This window comes from Schistocerca americana, chromosome 8 (assembly GCF_021461395.2).
Source record: "Schistocerca americana isolate TAMUIC-IGC-003095 chromosome 8, iqSchAmer2.1, whole genome shotgun sequence".
In the NCBI taxonomy this organism is placed as follows: Eukaryota; Metazoa; Arthropoda; class Insecta; order Orthoptera; family Acrididae; genus Schistocerca; species Schistocerca americana.
The window spans coordinates 267,528,421-267,549,658 of NC_060126.1; the positions used below are offsets into that span (position 1 = coordinate 267,528,421).

Consider the following 21,238-nt stretch of genomic DNA (forward strand, 5'->3'; position numbering starts at 1 on the left):
ATAGTATTTAAGACTTTTTTTAGTAAAGTGTAATTGTTATTAACTCGAAAAGGGACTCATATTAAATTTTGAATAACATTATTGTGTTTCGTTATGTTGTATATAGCTGTGAAATAAGGAGGAAACGTCATTTAAGGTCTGATTTTCTTTCCTTTTTTTTTTTTTTTTTTTTTTTTTTTTTCTCGCGTAGAACTTTGGCTTCTCATATTCTCCATAATGCAGTGACCATATTATCTCTGACTTATTATTTCCACATTTACAGACTTACAGTTTGGTACCAATTAACAGCTTTAACGCTAAACCAAACTACAGTACTTGCGAACATGAGTGAAGCAACAGATCGCCAGCGACAGAGGAGAATCACTTTCATTCTAGTGTTACAATTGATGACATATTGTATCGTGTGTAGGTAATAGATAAAATGTTCAGTTGCTACAATCGGATTAAAAAAAATCTGAATGTGTGTTACAATTGACGCCTTTACGCCGCGTTCCTGCACTTGCGAGGGATGCGAAGAAACTGGAAAACCATCATGGCTGGTACGGGTAACTGAAGTTCGGATGGAACTAAACCAGCCGCGCGGGATTAGCCGAGCGGTCTAAGGCGCTGCAGTCATGGACTGTGCGGCTGGTCGCGGCGGAGGTTCGAGTCCTCCTTCGGGCATGGGTGTGTGTGTTTGTCCTTAGGATAATTTAGGTTAAGTAGTGTGTAAGCTTAGGGACTGATGACCTTAGCAGTTAAGTCCCATAAGATTTCACACACATTTGAACTTTTTTTGGAACTAAAAGGAAAAAGCGAAAACCATGAAATAAAACAAATATAAAATTTCGCATGAAGTGAGTCAATGAGGTTTGCAGTTGCGACACCGTCTGGCAAGTAGGTCGGTACCACCAGGAACAATTTGCGGCGCGTGACGCTGTCATTGTCTTCAGGTAGTTTGTAAAATTTGGTAAGAATGACGCGTTGACACTGTGTGGAGACTTGTATTTACCACTTCGCCAGTAAAACCGAGCTGGCGTGATCTAGAGAGACAACGCAACTGTCACCGGCTGAAAATAAACCTCGCAATGGTGAGCGGTGCGAGCGGCAAGTTACCGCTGAAGGGCCCCGACCGCGTTGTCGCGGTAAACATAGCTCAGTAGGACACCCGCAGTCTCAATTATCCAAGTGGCTGGCTGTCTGCCTCTGCGCTCGCTGGGTGCGAGGTAGCTGAACTAAGCCGGCGATATCTACGCAGAATCCTTCTGAGCTTCCTTCCTGTGCAGCTGATTGTTTTCCGATCTTGCCGTGATGAGTACCATCAGATCACGTGGACTAAACTCGAGCAACCAATCAGATGCGGCCTTTGTCGAAGAACCGATGGAGAGATTGCTGGACGCTGATTCGAGAAGATGCCAAGTATACTACTACTATTACGAGGTGCATTCAAGTTCTAAGGCCTCCGATTTTTTTTCTCCGGACTGGAAAGAGATAGAAACATGCGCATTGTTTTAAAATGAGGCCGCGTTCATTGTCAATACGTCCCAGAGATGGCAGCACCGTACGGCAGATAGAATTTTACCGCCAGCGGCGAGAATGAGAACTATTTTAAATACTTAAAATGGCGACGTTTTCCTTACTTGAACAGCGTGTAATCATTCGTTTTCTGAATTTGCGTGGTGTGAAACCAATTGAAATTCATCGACAGTTGAAGGAGACATGTGATGATGGAGTTATGGATGTGTCGAGAGTGCGTTCGTGGGTGCGACAGTTTAATGAAGGCAGAACATCGTGTCACAACAAACCGAAACAACCTCGGGCTCGCACAACGACATGATCGAAAAAGTGGAGAGAATTGTTTTGGGGGATCGCCGAATGACTGTTGAACAGATCGCCTCCAGAGTTAGCATTTCTGTGGGTTCTGTGTACACAATCATGCATGACGACCTGAAAATGCGAAAAGTGTCATCCAGGTGGGTGCCACGAATGCTGACGGATGACCACATGGCTGCCCGTGTGGCATGTTGCCAAGCAATGTTGACGCGCAACTATAGCATGAATGGGACTTTCTTTTCGTCGGTTGTGACGATGAATGAGACGTGGATGCCATTTTTCAATCCAGAAACAAAGTGCCAGTCAGCTCAATGGAAGCACACAGATTCACCGCCACCAACAAAATTTCGGGTAACCGCCTGTGCTGAAAAAATGATGGTGTCCATGTTCTGGGACAGCGAGGGCGTAACCCTTACCCATTGCGTTCCAAAGGGCACTACGGTAACAGGTGCATCCTACGAAAATGTTTTGAAGAACAAATTCGTTCCTGCACTGCAACAAAAACGTCCGGGAAGGGCTGCACGTGTGCTGTTTCACCAAGACAACGCACCCGCACATCGAGCTAACGTTTCTTTGTGATAACAACTTTAAAGTGATTCCTCATGCTCCCTACTCATCTGACCTGGCTCCTAGTGACTTTTGGCTTTTTCCAACAATGAAAGACACTCTCCGTGGCCGCACATTCACCAGCCGTGCTGCTATTGCCTCAGCGATTTTCCAGTGGTCAAAACAGACTCCTAAAGAAGCCTTCGCCGCTGCCATGGAATCATGGCGTCAGCGTGGTGAAAAATGTGTACGTCTGCAGGGAGATTACGTCGAGAAGTAACGCCATTTTCATCGATTTCGGGTGAGTAGTTAATTAGAAAAAAAAAACGGAGGCCTTAGAACTTGAATGCACCTCGTACTACTACTACTACTACTACTACTACATCGCCGGCCGGGGTGGCCGAGCGCTTCTAGACGCTACAGTCTGGAGCCGAGCGACCGCTACGGTCGCAGGTTCGAATCCTACCTCGGGCATGGATGCGTGTGATGTCCTTACGTTAGTTAGGTTTACGTAGTTCTAAGTTCTAGGCGACTGATGACCTCAGAAGTTAAGTCGCATAGTGCTCAGAGCCATTTGAACCATTTGAACTACTACATCCATACTATGCGAACCACATGCTTGGCAGAGTGTTACATCCAATTGTACCAGTTAGAGCTCTTACCCGTTGCTATGTCTCTAAGCCTCGTCGTTGAGGGGACGCTAAACACGTATCTCCCTTACTTTCACATACAGAACGCCTCTGTGCGCTCTGTAATTAGTCTACTTTTGTCTTCGCGATCCCTACGGGTTCGATACGTAAGGGGTTGCTGTATATTCCTAGATATTTCGCTTTAAGTTGGTTCTTGAAACATAATAAGAATGACGGCGGTTCATATCTTCCACCGGCCATCCCTTATTTAGGTTTTTCGTGATTTCCCTAAATCTTGTAAGGCAGTGACACCATGGTTCCTTGGAAAAAGTTCCCCCGATTTTCATCTCCACCCTTCCTCAGTCCGAGCTTGTGCTTGCTACGTCTCTTAAGTCTCGTCGTTAACGGAAAGGTAAACACCAGTCTCCCTTACTTCCTGCTGCTGAAGTAAACACACTGTTTTTCACTGCAAGTGATACAGCATAACGACTGAAAATATGCGTCATATCTCTCATCTACTGGGTCATCTCACTGAGTTAGTGCAGGATTTTCATCTTTCCTGCTGAACATAAAAGGCAGTGGCTCACATTTGAGCTGTCAATAGCGTTACACCACGAATCAACTCAGCCTTTTTCACTCTGTTCTCAGACACTATCTGAGATACTGAATTTTGCATTGGATGTGGTGTCGCAGGCAGTCCATCGCGTTTCTTCACAGAGTAACAACTCGGATCATCAGATAGCGCAACCTGTCTGCTCTATACACTGAAGCGACAAAAGTCATGGGGTAGCAATATGCACATGTACATGTGACGGTAGTATAGCGAACACACAGTATAAAAGGGCAGTACATTAGCGAAGCTGTCATTTCTGTTCGGGTGAAAAGATTTCCGACGTTATTACGGTTGCACGACGGTAATTAACAGACTTCGTACGCGGAATGGTAGTTGGAGGTAAACGCATGGGACATTACATTTCGGAAATCATTGGGGAATTCAATATTCCGAGATGCACAGTGTCAAGAGTGTGCCGAGAATGCAAAATTTCAGGTATTATCTCTCACCACGGACAACGCAGTGGCCGGCAGCCTTCACTTGGCAGCGGCGTTTGCGTAGTTGTGTCAGTGCTAACAGACAAGCAGTACTGCGTGAGATAACCACAGAAATCAATGTGGGGCGTACGACGAACGTATCCGTTAAGAAGGTGCGGCGAGAGTTGGCTTTAATGGGCTACGGCAGCAGACGACTGACTGGAAATCGTGGCCAGATCAGATAAGATCTGATTTCATTTGGTAAGAGCTGATTGTAGGGTTCCAATGTGGCGCAGATCCCACGAAGCCGTGGGTCCAGTTTGTCAACAAGGCACTGTGCAAGCTGGTCGTGGTTCCATAACAGTGTGGGCTGTGTTTACATGGAATGGACTGGGTTCTCTGGTCCAGCTGAACCGATCATTGACTGGAAATGGCTACTGGGCAATTCCAGCGAATGATTTGGGCATTCAGATCGCCCGACACGAATCCTATCATCCATTTATGGGACATAATCGAGAGGACAATAAGTGCACATAATCCTACAGCGACAATACTTGCCCAATTGTGGACGGCTATGGAAGCAGCATGGCTCAATATTTCTATAGAGGACTTCTAACGACTTGTTGAGTCCGTGCCACGTCGAGTTGCTGCTCTACTCCGGGCAAAAGGGAGGTTCGACACGATATTAGGAAGTTCCCAGGACTTTTGTCGCCTCAGTGTATAACAGTTTGTCGCCTCAGTCTATCAAGAACAGTACATGCTTAGATGTGTGCGAACACCAAAGCGCCAAATATCCCAAGATGGCAAGTGCACGGTATAATGTTGTGGCCTCGAAATTGGTAGAGGATTAACTTGTAATAAAGTACAGCGATAATGGTGCACTAGGGTCGTGGTATACGGCCAACATCAAATGACGACTCTGTGAGATCTGTGGATCTGAAGTTTGAAGTGTGCCATGGGACACGCATCTGGAGAAAGTCCAAGGACTTCAGTGTCACATTTTCTGCATAATAATGAACGAGCCTCGGCACGTGCCAAATATCCGTGACCTTAACATGCAAAAATTTACACCAATCATTAATAATAGGGCCACCAAATTCCGCGGAAAAAAACCCAGTCATCCCCTTTTGCTGTCGTCTCAACCACAGGTGAAACAAGATCAAAACGCAAAACTACAGTCGTTTCAAACAAATTCTAGTACTAAATTTCGACGTACAGAAAATACATTTTAACAAATTCCAGCCAGCCTCGCAACACACACTTCTTACACAATAACTCAAAAAGTGACCTACAAAATCAAGCATCCCACAAACAATTTAAGCAGTCATTTCAAAACCCTCCAACGCAGACAGAATGCCGGTGACTCAAGTAGCTGAGTCTTCGGTGCTCATATGGGTTTCATGCACAGTCCGACTACGGAGCGGGTTTGGAAGCGATAGTGTTATATTGACGCTGATGCTTGTTTGAAGGTAGGAGGGAGAAGCAGCATAAAGTGACGATATTGCCAAGTGGCCATTGCAAGATACTGAGAATGAATGAGAGTTTCTTCATGGGAACGAACAAGAAGAATATCTTCCTCTGCGAAGTGGTATTAAATCACAGTAAATCTGAAATCAGCGAAGAAAGAGAAAGTGGCGATAATGTGTAATCTGATACGATAACCACCACGATAAACCTTCCATTTACATACAGCAGTTTCACGTACTCTATTTGGCAACAGGAATTCACACTTCGTCAAAAAGTTCGGCAAGTAATATTTCCAGCTCTTTTTTTACGGACAGCCTTATTCGCAAAGCTGTGATCACAATAGGGAAAGTACAGAACACTCACGGAAGAAGTTCCATCAGAATTATTGAAGGGCTTTCTTGGAGTAACACTGGTCATGGTTCTGAATTAAAAGGCAGAGTGAGGTGGCTATTTTACTAAAGAAAGTCTAGACCGAACCCCCATTCGCCAATGGTGTTTACATATTTCGTCGATTTTTCCAGATATCCACAAATGTTATTTTTCACCTGAAATTATAGCAGCTGGAGAGAATACTGTTGGCGAAGGAAGGGGGGAGGGGGGGGGACAGGAATGGAAAAGGTCCCTATTTTAGATCGCTCCTGAACAATATATTTTAATAAGGTGGTGTCACACAGCTCGCAAATATTTGAAGAGCGTCATGATTTACCGCCAAGAGCTGCAGATAAATTTCTTTTTATACTGAATAACCAGTTTCGGTTCGCGGACTATCATCAAGCTCATAAAACATAATCATCACACTAGGTGATATAAAATCATTGACGTAAAATAGTAAAGTTCAGGAATGCGTCGCTCTTAAGTCATAACATACGGAATGTTTGGCAATTTATATAACAGTTTGAGGGTGGCTCTAGGCGCTACAGTCTGGAGCCGCGCCACCGCTATGGTCGCAGGTTCGAATCCTGCCTCGGGCATGGAGGTGTGTGAGTCATTAGGTTAGTTAGCTTTAAGTAGTGCTAAGTTCTAGGCGACTGATGACCACAGCAGTTAAGTCCCATAGTGCTCAGAGCCATTTGAACACTTTGAGAATGGTGAGGGGCTAAGGAAGTGATTTACAATTGCAGTGTTTTAGAAATACCGCTCAAACTAAGGGCACGTCCTTTCGTAGGAATATGAATTGGTTCTAGTACACTACACATACGCTAGATGGCAGTTGCAAACATTGTGTACTCGTATAGTGAAAGGAAATCGCTTGTATGCTGTTAAGTAGAGAGAAAGTTATGGACAAGATTAAAGGCGACTACTATGAACAAATACAGACCGCATTGTTTTTGTGGAGGGAATGAGTCAAAACAACAGATATTCATAACCGTTGAACTGCGGTGTCTTGGTCAAGAAGATGCTGCACAAAACACTGCATACAACTTGATCGCTGCGTTTGCTAGTGGAAGGGAGTCTGCACGCATGGATGTGAGAACTGGTCGTCCGTCATCATTACTGTCTCCCCGGAACAATGAGGTTGTGTCCACAAGGGGTGTACTGTCACACCCTTCTACCCTATGTAATCAAAGTACCCGGACACCTGGCTGAAAAGACTTCCAAGTTCGTGGCGCCCTCCGTCGGTAATGCTGGAATTTGATATGGCGTTGGCGCACCCATAGACGTGATGACAGCTTCCACTCTCGCAGCCATACGTTCAATCAGCTGTTGGAAGGTTTCTTGGGCAATGGCAGTCCATTCTTCACGAAGTGCTACACTGAGGACAGGTATCGATGTCGGTCGGTGAGGCCTGGCACGAAGTCGGCGTTCCACAACATCCCAAAGGTGTTCTATAGGATTCAGGTCAGGACTCTGTGCAGGCCAGTCCATTACAGAGATGTTATTGTCGTGTAACCACTCCGCAACAGGCCGTGCATTATGAAAAGGTGCTCTATCGTGTTGAAAGATGCAATCGCCATCATGGAATTGCTCTTCAACAGTGGGAAGCAAGAAGGTGCTTAAAACATCAATGTAGGGCTGTGCTGTGATAGTGCCACTAAAAACAACAAGGGATTTGCAAGCCCCCTCTATGAAAAACACGACCACACCACAACATAACCGCCTCCGATTTTACCGAGCGAGGTGGCGAGGACGACGGTTCACTTCCGCGTCCAGCCATCCTGATTTAGGTTTTCCGTTATTTCCTTAAATCGCTCCAGGCAAATGTCGGGACGGTTCCTGTGCAAGGTCACGGCCGACTTCCATCCCCGTCCTTCCCTAATCCGATGAGGCCGATGACCTCGCAGTTTGGTCTCTTCCCCCAAATAACCTAACCCAACCCTCCGAATTTTACTGTTGGCACGACACACGCTGGCAGATAACGTTCACCGGGCATTCTCCATACCCACACCCTGCCATCGAATCGCCACATAGTGTGCCATACAACGTTTTTCCACTGTTAAATCGTCCAATGTTTACGCTCCTTACGCCGGCATGATGTGTGGTTTAATGAGCAGCATCTTGACCATGAAATACAAGTTTTCTCACCTACCGCCTAACTGCCATAGTACTTACAGTTTGGAATTCCTGTGTGATGGTCTGGATAGATGGCTGCCTATTACACATTACGACCCTCTTCAACAGTTGGCGGTCCCTGTCAGTCAACAGACGAGGTCGGCCTGTACGCTTTTGTGCTGTACGTGTCAAAAATGGTTCAAATGGCTCTGAGAACTATGGGAATTAACTTCTGAGGTCATCAGTCCCCTAGAACTTAGAACTACTTAAACCTAACTAACCTAAGGACATCACACACATCCATGCCCGAGGCAGGATTCGAACCTGCGACCGTATCGGTCGTGCGGTTCCAGACTGTTGCGCCTAGAACCGCTCGGCCACTCCGGACGGCTGTACGTGTTCCTTCACATTTCCACTTCACTATCACACCGGAAGCAGTGGACCTACACAAGTGACACCCAATCACCTGACCACTTTCGAAGTCCGTGAGTTCCGCGGAGCGCCCCATTCTGCTCTCTCACGATGTCTAATGAATACTGAGGTCGCTGATATGGAGTTCGTGACAGTAGGTTGCAGTACAATTCACCAATTATAAAAAAAGTATGTTTTTGGGGCTGTCCGGATAGTTTTGACCACATAGTGTGCGACGTAACGCAGCATTCATCAAAGGCTATAGGGAAAATGGTCGAAAGGGGGTATTAGCCCGCCCGGTTGGACGTGCGGTCTAACGCACGGCTTTCCGGGCGGGAAGGAGCGTCGGTCCCCGGCACGAATCCGCCCGGCGGATTGTGCCGAGGTCCGGTGAGCCGTACAGTCTGTGGATGGTTTTTAGGCGGTTTTCCATCTGCCTCGGCAAATGCGGGCTGGTCCCCTTATTCCGCCTCAGCTACACCATGTCGGAGATTGCTGCGCAAACAAGTTCTCCATGTACGCGTACACCACCATTACTCAACCTCACAAACATAGGCCTTACACTCGTCTGGTGCGAGACGTTCCCTGGGGGGTCCACCGGGGGCCAAACCGCACAATAACCCTGGGTTCGGTGGGGGGCGGCGGAGGGGTGAAGTGGACTGCTGTAGTCGTCGTGGGGTTGCTGACCACTGTGGCTGCGACGGGGACGGAGCCTCTCCGTCGTTTCTAGGTCCCCGGTTAATATAACATAACATAAGGGGGCATTCCTTCTGCTCGACAATGCACGGCCGCACATCAGCAATGACAGCTAGAGTGCGAAGTTGACGTCGTTGCGCCACACCATCCATATTCACCGGATTTCGCTCCATCTTATTCTGCCTTATTCGATAACATCAAGGACACGCTGCAAGCTAAGACGTTTGTCTGCAACGAATAATTGCAGGCAGCTGTCCACGAGTGGGTGCGTAGTACCTCCAAACAGTGGTTCTGTGGCGCATTAATGAAGTGGCCAGGAAGGTAGACCGGTGTATTAACGTGGAGACTATAGATTCCACGTACATTGATTCACATTGCATGTACATTGATTCATGTTCATTAATAAATAAGGTACACACAATACTATTTTAAATCGTTTCCGAACGCTCCTCGTATATCTCCTAGTATGGTAAATCTTCTAGAACCTGATGATGATGCGTTGATGTGGGGTTGGTTGTTCAACAAAGAAATTTTATCGGCAGCTCTTGACGGTAAATCATGACGTTCTCTCCAGGGCAGAGTGTTTTGTTATGCGGTATGAATGACGGCGTGCATCTTAGAAGCCTAGTGGCTTAATTATGTGTTGTTAGCTGAAGACGTTACGTAGGGCGAAGGAGGAGGAATGCGCATAGTGAGTGAATGTGCCCGTGTGTAGCACTCTCAGTTTCTACCGCGGGATGTGCCGCAGCTGCCTTACTGGGTCTTGCAGGCCTCGGCCGATAGTGAAAGCTATTCCGTACATGGGCATCCCAGCATCTGCTGCCGCCGCCGCTAGCCCTGGGGAAACCAGACAGACGAGTCGTAGCGTGTGCTGTCCATGTAATGCTCACGTCTGCAGTCGCAGTGACTTTCTGGCAACTATCGGGACAGGCCGAACGTATCAACTGGTACCGGAAAATTGGCACATTCTTTATTATCCACTGTAGCAATGCTACAGAGAACGATCTGCGTGATTCCGAGACACACTACACGTGCTCCCATTAATAAAAAATAACAGAAAACTAGAACTGTAAGTACAGTCGACTCTTGCTGCTTGGAACCTCGATAAATCGAGTTCCTCAATAAATCCAAGTACACTACTGGCCATTAAAATTGCTACATCAAGAATAAATGCAGATGATAAACGGGTATTCATTGGACAAATATATTATACTAGAACTGACATGTGATTACATTTTCACGCAATTTGGGTGCATAGATCCTGAGAAATCACTACCCATAACAACCCCCTCTGGCCGTAATAACGGCCTTGATACGCCTGGGCATTGAGTCAAACAGAGCTTGGATGGCGTGTACACGTACAGCTGCCCATGCAGCTCCAACACGATACCACAGTTCATCAAGAGTAGTGACTGGCGTATTGTGACGAGCCAGTTGCTCGGCCACCATTGATCAGACGTTTTCAGTTGGTGAGAGATCTGGAGAATGTGCTGGCCAGGGTAGCAGTCGAACATTTTCTGTATCCAGAAAGGCCCGTACAGGACCTGCAACATGCTATCATGCAGTATCCTGCTGAAATGTAGGGTTTCGCAGGGATCAAATGAAGGGTAGAGCCACGGGTCGTAACACATATGAAATGTAACGTCCACTATTCAAAGTGCCGTCAATGCGAACAAGAGGTGACCGAGACGTGTAACCAATGGCACCCCATACCATCACGCCGGGTGATACGCCAGCATGGCGATGACGAATACACGCTTCCAATGTGCGTTCACCGCGATGTCGCCAAACACGGATGCGACCATCATGATGCTGTAAACAGAACGTGGACTCATCCGAAAAAAATGACGTTTTGCCATTCGTGCACCCAGGTTCGTCGTTGTGTACATCATCGCAGGCGCTCCTGTCTGTGAAGCAGCATCAAGGGTAACCGCAGCCATGGTCTCCGAACTGATAGTCCATGCAGCTGCAAATGTCGTCGAACTTTTCGTGCAGATGGTTGTTGTCTTGCAAACGTCCCCATCTGTTGACTCAGGGATCTAGACGTGGCTGCACGGTCCGTTACAGCCATGCGGATAAGATGCCTGTCATATCGTCTGCTAGTGATACGAGGCCGTTGGGATCCAGCACGGCGGTCCGTATTGCCCTCCTGGACCCACGATTTCATATTCTGCTAACAGTCATTGAATCTCGACCAACGAGAGCAGAAATGTCGCGATACGATAAACCGCAATCGGGATAGGCTACAATCCGACCTTTATCAAAGTTGGAAACGTGATGGTACGCATTTCTCCTCCTTACACGAGGCATCACAACAACGTTTCACCAGGCAACGCCGGTCAACTGCTGTTTGTGTATGAGAAATCGGTTGGAAACTTTCCTCATGTCAGCACGTTGTAGGTGTCGCCACAGGCGCCAACGTTGTGTGAATGCTCTGAAAAGCTAATCGTTTGCATATCACAGCATCTTCTTCCTGTCGGTTAAATTTCGCGTCTGTAGTACTTCATCTTCGTGGTGTAGCAATTTTAATGGCCGGCAGTATAGTTGCCTGATCTCCCGGGGGCGAAATAATAATAAATAAATCAATAATTCGAAGAGATTGTGTGTTTTGGTACACTCGATAAATTGAAGCGATAGTCATTACAGACGTGGCTTAAAATCCGAAGTAGGCGGCTGTCTAACACGCAGTAATTCGAACTGTTTCGTCAGTTGTTTATTTCTTTCGTCACTCAGCTCTTCACGACACATCGTTGCTTATTCAGCAGTGCATGACCTACTGCAGTACGTGAATCAGTTGTAAAAATTATCTTAAATAAGTCCTAGTATTTTACTCTTGCAAAGAAAGACACAGGATATTGCGGCCGTGGAATCTGGAGTGAAAAGCAATGTTGTAGCAAAACTACTGGGATTCCGCCATCCACGCTGTCAACAACGTTTTGAAGGAGAAGAAGAAAAGCGAGGAGGGGGAAGTGGAGGATTGATTGCATCTGAAAAGAGGCATAATCGTCATTGGAAACGTTGCGCTTGTACACCCTTAGAACGTAACGAAAGGATGATGTACACTGCCAGCAAAAAACGTGAAGCACGTAGTACACTTGGTGGGATGGCAATGTAATTTTATACATGTACACACCATGGGCGGGTATGTTGTTAGTCAGAGTGACAAGTAGGACGGCTATCAGAGTGCATTAGTGTTGTTCATGTTTACTGTTGTCAGGCCTGGTGCGGCATGTAGGGGGCCTGAACAGCGTCAGATGTTGAGTGATCGCATTGAAGGACACACAGATACTGCATACTCGTATAAGACAGCCTTATCAGTACCTGACAGTTTGAAATAGGCCTCAGTCTAGGTGCCCATTTGGCCGACTAGTCGAACCGTTAAATTTGTAGATTTGTGGGGCATTCGGATGTGTAGATTTGTGGGGCATTCGGATGTAAAAGTGGCCCGATGTTGGGCTGCACGAAAATGAGTATGCTTGTCCAGACATACTCGTTGTCAAGGCTCCTGTCGATCACGTGTGATTAACCCCTTCACATCAGCGACTGCCATCGGCAGACAAGTAACAGACTCCCTGCAACATTCAGTGATATACCGCACCATTGGCCGGAGACTTGTAGCAGCCGGACTAGGGGATTGCTGCCTCATGCATATGCTGTATTTAACACAACACAAACTGCTGTGTTTGCAGTGGTGCCGCGAACAGGGATCATTGTTTTCAGCTGTGAAGTGCGTTTCTGCACTACCCCGGATGACCATCGTCGACCAGTATGGCGGCGACCTTGGGAAGAGCCTTCCAGTGTTTTGGAGAGGCACAGCGGTGTTACTCCTGGCGTCATGGGGCGCAGAGCCATCGGATATGACTTGAGATCAAGGCTGATAGTGGCTGAGGGAACTCAGATGGCAGAACGGTACATCGCGGACATCGTGCGTCCTCATGGGTTACGTCTCATGCGACAGTATCGTGGTGCCCTCGTAGAACGTGTGTATGACTAACTTGGACGTCATCTCTGTATCAACGCCAGTATCCAGGTTGTCAAGGATCATTTACAGCAGTTGTGGGACAGCTTTCCTCAGAGGAGGATACAACGGCTTGATGACACACTTCAGAGTCGAATCAATTCATACATCCTGGCCAGAATGGGTTCAGCGTAGTACTGATGAGTCGGCTCATACTGCCAGGATCTGTGTGAATTTGAGCCGATTTTGTGAGAACTGAAATAACGTCACATACTCTCTCAACCCACAAAATTTCGTCCCCCCCCCACCCCCCCACCCCCTTTCCTTCTAGACGCTTCTTTTGCCTGGTAGTGTATTTTGGCATTGGTCACAACAGAAAATGAGATAGACAAAGCACGCTGCGCTTTAGTGAAGCAGAAAAAGTTCATTTATTTATTCGTAAAAAAATTTAAATTTTATCATAGATTTTCATAAATTTGTACGTACTTCTTCGTTTCAAACATAAAAAAATTAATCAAAAGTAAAAAATGAACTTTTTATCTAAGTTGTTTGTTTGTAAAGACATGCGAATATTACTGAAATTACAATAGTATTTTTTAGCTTTATTTACTTCGACTTTGTCTCGATTCCTCCGTGATCAGTCACGCTTACGTTGAATCGAACTCTCAGTTATTCAAACTTTTCCTGAGGTCCATCGAACTTCGAATTATCGAGAGTCAACCGTAATTTCAATGTGATCAAATGTGGCCAACCTTTAAAATACTTGCCATAGCGCGAATCAAAAGTGGGAATACATTCCTGGTGGATGAGTTTATTTTAGAAACCAGTTATTGTTGTTTCCGTAATTAACTCAGACTTATGCCCCATACCACTGTACTGCCGTTAGTGGCATATTTATATATTGTTTTAAAATTTTGACTATACCTGTTATGTATTCAGGTGGAAAATGTTTTAATTGTGGTTTTAGTATTTTGACTAAAGCGATTTTTCTCAAATTTCCTTTTAACCACATGTAAGGTAACAGTTTCTTCTGAAGAAGGCGCCCCTAGTTGGCGTTGAAAACTAGTTAAAGAATTTTAAATTCCATTTGCAACCGGTTGGCTGGAAATTTGTGACATCGTAATTAATTACGGTTGCTGATCACAACCATGTTCAAAACATACTCGTTTTTATTTATTTATAACAGTGCACCGGAAGATAATTCCACAAAACAATAGGCAATCGAAGTATTCAGAAGAAGGTAGCCTTCTTGTCTTTGTGTCAATATGACTAGATATACTTTTCGGTGCAAAATATGCCGAAATTATTCTCGTGCTATAATAGTTCGAAAACAATGAATTTAACACGTAGTATTTCATGCATTCATTCGGCTTTATTACATTACTTTAAGCTATATTTTTTTTCTCTTTTGTCAGTGTTCAGTCTTCCTCTACATCTATCCTCTACGAGACACCGTAGGATGTTTGGCGGAGAATACTTCCGGTCATTTTCTGCTCTTGCCCCTTCCATTCGTGAACAGTGAGTCTTACAGTTAGGGAAAACAACGATACAGTGCTAACACATGTTTATTGATGAGATTTAATCGTTTTACTCTCTGCCGTGTGTATGCAGTGTTGGTCACATTAGTTAAGTTAAACCTGCGTACCAGACCGTGGTGCGGACGCGGATCCCTGCCTTTCGCGGGCAATGTGCTAGCAATTATGCCATGCTGCAGAACTTGTCGCAGTCCTCCCACCCTCTTCCCCCCTCTAAACTCTACAAGGTTGCGCGTCACAAAACTCTGAGGTAACTGCAAGAGAAAGAATGGAGCGTGGAGTGTGGCTTACGCGCAGCCTGAGGAATGTTGCTGGAATTAATTCTTTTACCCTGTGCCAAATTTCCGTATGACAGCTTAAAACTGTGACGGTGTTGATGAGTGTACTCCGGACGATTCTGCGAACGGGACTGTCTGAGCAGAGAGTTATTTACTCTGGGTTGCCCTCAACACGTCCGAAAAACTAGTGCAGACGCGGAACAGCCGCGCTCGACCGCGCGACGGATGTGGTTGACCGCAGGATACAATGGAGAAGATTCACGACTACACTGCAGCCAGTCCACTGTTTCGGAGCCGCACAGAGCGGCTGTCTTTCCACTGGACTGCTTGCTACAAAGTGAGGCACAAATTCGAATAAGAATATAAAAAAACTAGTTTATGGCGTTTACTTTTTCGTGAATAACGTTACGCATGCACAAAATAGTGATTAAAAGGAGGTAATCGTATACCATTTGTCAGCAGTCACCGAAATGGTCTGTACAAAACTGAAACGAAGGGTAATGAATCTATAATGAGAAGTAGACCGGTTCTTACGGAAGTATGGTTTTAATAGCGACACTGAGTGCTAGAGGGGTCTGAGCAAGCTTGGATGATAATTTGGAATATTGTTTCCCTGTATCATTTCATTGCTTCTGCAGTACTTACGAGGGGTGAACAACGCTGTCGGGAAGTTGATGTACAGCATCCGACGTGTGCTCTGTAGGATCCCTCTCTTCGGGAAATCGTACTGAATCACACACAAATATCTCCTATGCAGGTCTGTCTTTACTATTTACAGATTATGCGCGAAAGAAACTAGTGTCGATAGGCTTCCGTATAAGTCCAGATTCCTGTACTTGCACCACTTGTGTAGGTCTCGGGTTCACGTTTTCGGTATTTTCACAGCATGCCTATAAGCGATGTATAACGTATGTACGCTAGCATCTCCTACTGGAGTTTGTTAAACATATTTTGTAAACTCTTAATAAATTGCACATCTCTTCTCTTCTCTTAATCGCCCCTCCGCCCCCCCCCCCCACCTCTCTCTCTCTCTCTCTCTCTCTCTCTCTCTCTCTCTCTCTCTCTCTCTCTCTCTCTCCCGCTCCCGCTCCAAACCTCGGTGCAACTCGGCATTTTTCACATCAACAAACATCGTCGGAGCTGAAGGAAGCGACAGATAAAAATCCAAGTTTTGACTGACGATAGAACCCAATTGAGTCACCAAGAAGCTACACACACACATTCATTGTATAAGAGAAAAAATGTTTATTTTGTATACCGTTTTTGGAGCATTATAATTCAATTTTCAATGCAAGCAGTTTATGTAATTCTAGACTGCATCTTTCAATCTGATGTAGAGTGCACGCTGTTTTCAAACTTCTTAGTGGATTAAAACTTCGTGTCGGACCGGGACTAGAACCTGGAACCTTTCCTAAAGTTGGCAGTGCTCATACCGACTAAGCTAAGGTCGGAAGCTTTCAGTTCATTTGATAATTGCCGATTGGACATTTCTGTTATTTGGTATTTGTATATTACTTGCATAACCCCTCACCCCAAGCCCAGTGAATCGGCGTTAGTCCGTTGCCCTCTCTATTAAGGAATCATTCTGGCGCGGGTCGGGGAGAGACGGAAGGGGAGGGGGAAGGATATTTGAATCCGCATAAGCATTGTACTCGTTGGTAGAAGATGAACAAGGCGATGGGGCGTGATCTGGCTGTTACCACTGTGTGATTTTTGTCTACCGGCGGAGAGTGAACGTAGTAGGACGGTGATTTGAAATGCACTCCCTCCTGACCATAGTCTATTGACTTAACAAGTGCGGCAGCTTCGTGGACAAACTAGGGTAACATATATGCAAGTGTAGGTAGGAGAAGGGTAAACTATAGTCCCGAGTCATCGGTGATAGCCGGCACTGAGACTGTGTTGCAGTCCGGACACTAGTAGTAGTGCGCGCCAACTCCGGTAACAAACGCTTGAGGCCGAAGCCAGGCGCTGCAGGGGCCGTTGCTTTGGCTCGGCGTGGGTGCAGCGCAGCTGTGCGCCCCTGGCGGCGCGCCTTGACTTCAGCCAGTAAAATAACGCGCTGATGTCAACGTGAGTCACGTGGCCACCTTGACCAAGTCTACTGGAGGACGCCGCCGCGGCGGCGGCTACGCACCTCAGTGTTCGCCCGGCCGCGCAAGCGAGTGCGAGAATGTATTACCTGAGTAGCATCTTCCAGGTAATCCCACACTGTCGCATCCGCGCTGAGCGTCCGTGATCAGTGTACCTCCGCCACGGGCAGTCTTCTTTCCCTTCAGTGGAGTGAACAACCGATTGTCCTGCCATTTGTGAGCAGTGCTTTCGGAATGGATCTGATGGTGAGGATGCGATCTGCCCCAGAGCAGGCGGCGGTGTAGTGAGGTGTTTTGTTTTCATTGTAGATGAGATGCTGGCGCGACTGTAAGATGTTGCTAACTTGGAATGCAGTACATTCCGCGTCAAGTGTTGGCATTGGTGGCACAGCGTGTGTGTGTGTGTGTGTGTTCTTTAACGACCGACCGATCGACGGTCTCCAGATTACCGCAATAGAAGTGGCCTGGCGGAAATCCATTCTTCAGTTTCGTTTTTGTTTTCTTCTCATGTTTGTGATGTTTGAATTGTTACTAACCATCTAAGTGTTGGTCTGTACGGAACGTAAGTATCAACCCAATTGTTTAGTGTCATGTAGTGAAATTCACTATATTGCCGTTCTGCTTTGATTAGGGGCGTCATTGTCGGCGCTTTTTTATTTGTTTGTTTTTTTTAAATGGAAGTTGTAAGATGGACTGATTTGTAACATTAGGTTGAAAGATCATACATAGTTTGGTTGTAGTTGGCAGAGCCAGCAAATGTATCACAACTTTTTAAATTCAGTTTGTAATATCAGTTGTTACGTTCACTTCATCGTCGCCTTCCCACCACTAGGAAAAGCTCTATGTAACACTATTGTCCGATACTTTCCAGATGTTTGAAGACATTGTCATAGTCCGCGCCCAACGCCTATAGCATCTGTTGGGATCCCCATACTTCGTCACTTAAAAATACGCTTGAGTGTATGACGTAGTCCTCATAGTGCTGACGGGTAGTTGATTTATTGATAGCATAACTAGACAAAGCTGACTGGTTGTATCGTATTCTTCACTACTTGTATTTATTCACCTCTATCGTGCACTGGGCTTAGAGAACTATAATTTGGACCCCGATATTTGTAACCTGCCAATCTTCTGTTCATTTCTCACCTTTTGTACATTGTACTGTGGAAGAACACTTCGCTTAGTCATAAAACTGTTTCTTACCATGCAGCCTATTTTATATTGCAGCTCCTTAGACTACATTGTTTTGTGCACTTCTCTCATTAGCATTTTCCCTAATTTTGTTAGTTTTGGTGTATTTTAATTTACAATGATTGTATGGTGTGGCTCAGAGTGTAACTCCCAGACTACAACTCCCAAAACCACTCGGTTCCAGAATTTTTTTGACACTTGCCGCATTTTCCACCTCTGCGATTATTTTTTCCTATCAGAAATGCTAATTTGCATCGAGGTCAATTTTCAATACTGACTGGGTAAGACGGAAGACGGCAAGGGCATACCATCTCCAGTAGGATATTGCCTAATAAAGAACACCAGTACTCAACCTGTCCTTCGGTTTGACGCCAGGTTTGCATACATGACTGCATAATAAGAGCTCTAGCGGTTTGTCATGTATCCCATACAACAACGATAACAACAACAAAAAGCAACAACAACATTATCTTTCCACATCACTGGCGTCCGTAACTAAACAAGCCGATTGCTTTTATGTCCTAGTGTACACCACTGCCGTCTCTAATAAGCCAATTAAAAAAGAAACTGAGTGGAATTTGCGTAAGACAGCTTTTACGGAAACTTCAAGCATTGATCTTTCAAGTGCGAAGGTGTCTTTCCCAAAAGCGTAAACAGGAGTAAGTTTCTTTGTGTTTAATGTATATTGAATTGTTCCTTCTACTTACTCCAAATGTTAGCTGGCTTCTTGTTTTACTTGTCACCAATCTTATCTTTTCCAATCAGACCGGAAGAAACCCACTCGGCTGCAATACTACTATTCCGGCTCCATGAGCGCCCACTAAGTTCCCAGTCTGACTGGTATGGATGGGAGGAGGTGCTGGGAAAACAGAAATTGACTCATGTCCGGAAGATTTGTGAAACACGTCTGATGAAACACGAAGTAGCTACAGTTTTTTTGTTATGATTTCGACAGAAGACGACGACAGACTTCCTCTGCTTTTATATTTTTTCCGTGTCATTTAACAAGGTATTTTACGTGACAATGTTTTGCTTTGTATGACTTGCATATTTTAGACCCATTTAGAACCACCATCCTCTTCTACGAAAAGTAACACTGGATTCGCGTTCTAGAAGCTCTCTCTTTTTGCATGGCCATCGTGTGTTGGTGTATTCGATGTCCTCAAATATGTTTAGATCAGTATCGAGATAATAGCATTGATAATAACGCAGCCTTCGGTCAATACAAACTTGTGCTCCGCATGTTATGTTGTGGACGGTCTTTGAATCTTAATATGCCGTTTCCTACGAAAAGATAGAAATCACTAGCCCGAACCACAATGCTTTATTGGACAAGGTTGTTCTGGGGGCGGCACGCCCTTGCCTTTCAGAGGAACACATTCGCTGCGGATCGCGTCTTATGGGCAGGATTCCGATGTTTCGTGACGCCTCTTGAGCACTCGCGTTTAATTAAGCGTTAGCCCTTCGGACATCTGGAGGCTACCATGTAATTGGTTTACGGATTCTAACGCTGTCGGCGGGCATTGATAATTTGCCCACAAAAATGAATAGTACGTGATGCCAGTGGAACCATGTCAGGTCGCTGACACGAGAGCTAAAACTTTATATTATTGCAAATTTGTAGAGACATTCGTAGCTACATGTTTATGTATTGCCAGTTATTTTCTGTCTTGGAATAGCCGCACGGGATTAGTCGAGCGGTCTCAGGTGCTGCAGTCGTGGACTGTGCGGCTGGTCCCGGCGGAGGTTTGAGTCCTCCCTCGGGCATGGGTGTGCGTGTTTGCCCTTTAACGAATAGAAAAAAACCTGGTCTTTTCTCTTGGTGCTGTAATGAGCTGAACCACCACTTCTTGCGACTGATGTTCTTGGCAATCTGTCTGGAAGGTTAATGGGATTTGCAATACGGACGCGTGAATTTTCAGTCTTTCAGGGCAGATAGTTCTTCCAGTAGTTCACCACAACCGTAGATGGTGACGCTGAGATTCCCCTACCCTAAATCGGGCTGTAACGGGCGATGAAACTTTATAAGCTCCAGAAGAGTTCATAAAAAATAGGCCACGCTATTCAAAATAGCTGATACGAATGTTATTGAGATTGCTGTTGTTAACAGTGCCGTCCGCATCTTGATTGTCGCTAGTGAGAGATGGTAATACCACTTCGGGCGGGAAGTTTTGGCTTTTCCATCGTGCTCTGTACATTCCATAAAAAGTCATTCCACTTTTCTCCTAAGATTAGAGAATTCTTGGATGGAAATATATTTACAGGTGGCGAGGAGGTTGGATGTACAGTACTGTTTTTCAACGATGGAAAAAAAAGAAAAATAACCAGTTACAGACCCTTTGAAAAATGATACTGGTGGTGATTATGTGGAAAACTTCCAAAATATGTGTATCCTAAATATGCATAAAGAATGCACCAAAATACAGTGTTTAAGAAGTATCTTCTATGCTTCATGTACATTAACGTCCATTTAACTCTTCTGTTCACATAGGGCGGGGAGCGTCAAGATCGCCTATCGTTATTGTGAAAGAGTTGTGTAACTGTAGCGCAGAACGAGAAAACAACGTCAACGATCGAATAGATGTTTGCCTATTTTTCGTTCCCCAAAACATAGGGTTAGTCACTGAACTAAAATTGCACTGACAGATTCGCAACTGGTGAATGGAGGTCAGCAATTAGTTTGTATCGGATGGACATGTGTATTTTGAGTTACTTGTGCTGTGTAATCTGAGCAAACGTGTCTAGTGGCTTCGTCTTCAAAAGTGCATTGATGTCAGTTATTTCTGTGCTGGCAAACACCCCTTGTCATTTGTAAAGCACAGAGAGAGGCGGCGTAGAGGTAATACACCGGAATCGTGTTCGTGAGGAAGGCGGTTCAAATCACCAACCGGACGCCCTGGCTGTGGTTTTGCTAAATAAACCGAGACGGTTCCTTTGAAAACAATGCGTCTGATTTCCTTTCGTATCTGTTGCCGATCCGAGAGTGTGCTCTCCGTCTCTCGTAGTCTTCGCAACGTTAAACCCCGAACTTCCCTCCCTCCCATCTTTTTCGATTTGTAAAGCAGATAAGATGCTAACGTTCCAATAAGTTATTGTTTTGTTC

At 45.5% G+C, this 21,238-nt stretch overlaps 1 protein-coding gene across 4 annotated transcripts in view; it reads left to right on the plus strand.

Annotated features, from left to right (window-relative positions):
- LOC124625797 (protein diaphanous) overlaps positions 1 to 21,238 on the plus strand; it is a 370,389-nt gene that overhangs the window by 257,626 nt on the left and 91,525 nt on the right. The window contains exon 1 of one of the 4 annotated variants that reach the window (XM_047149250.1): positions 16,952 to 17,051. The exons of 2 other annotated variants lie outside the window; for them this stretch is intronic. In XM_047149250.1, the coding sequence (XP_047005206.1) occupies positions 17,025 to 17,051 (27 nt within the window). In that variant the 5' untranslated portion in view covers positions 16,952 to 17,024. Of the gene's footprint in view, positions 1 to 16,951; positions 17,191 to 21,238 lie in introns of those variants that run through there. One more of the 4 variants, XM_047149251.1, reaches the window with a different exon arrangement.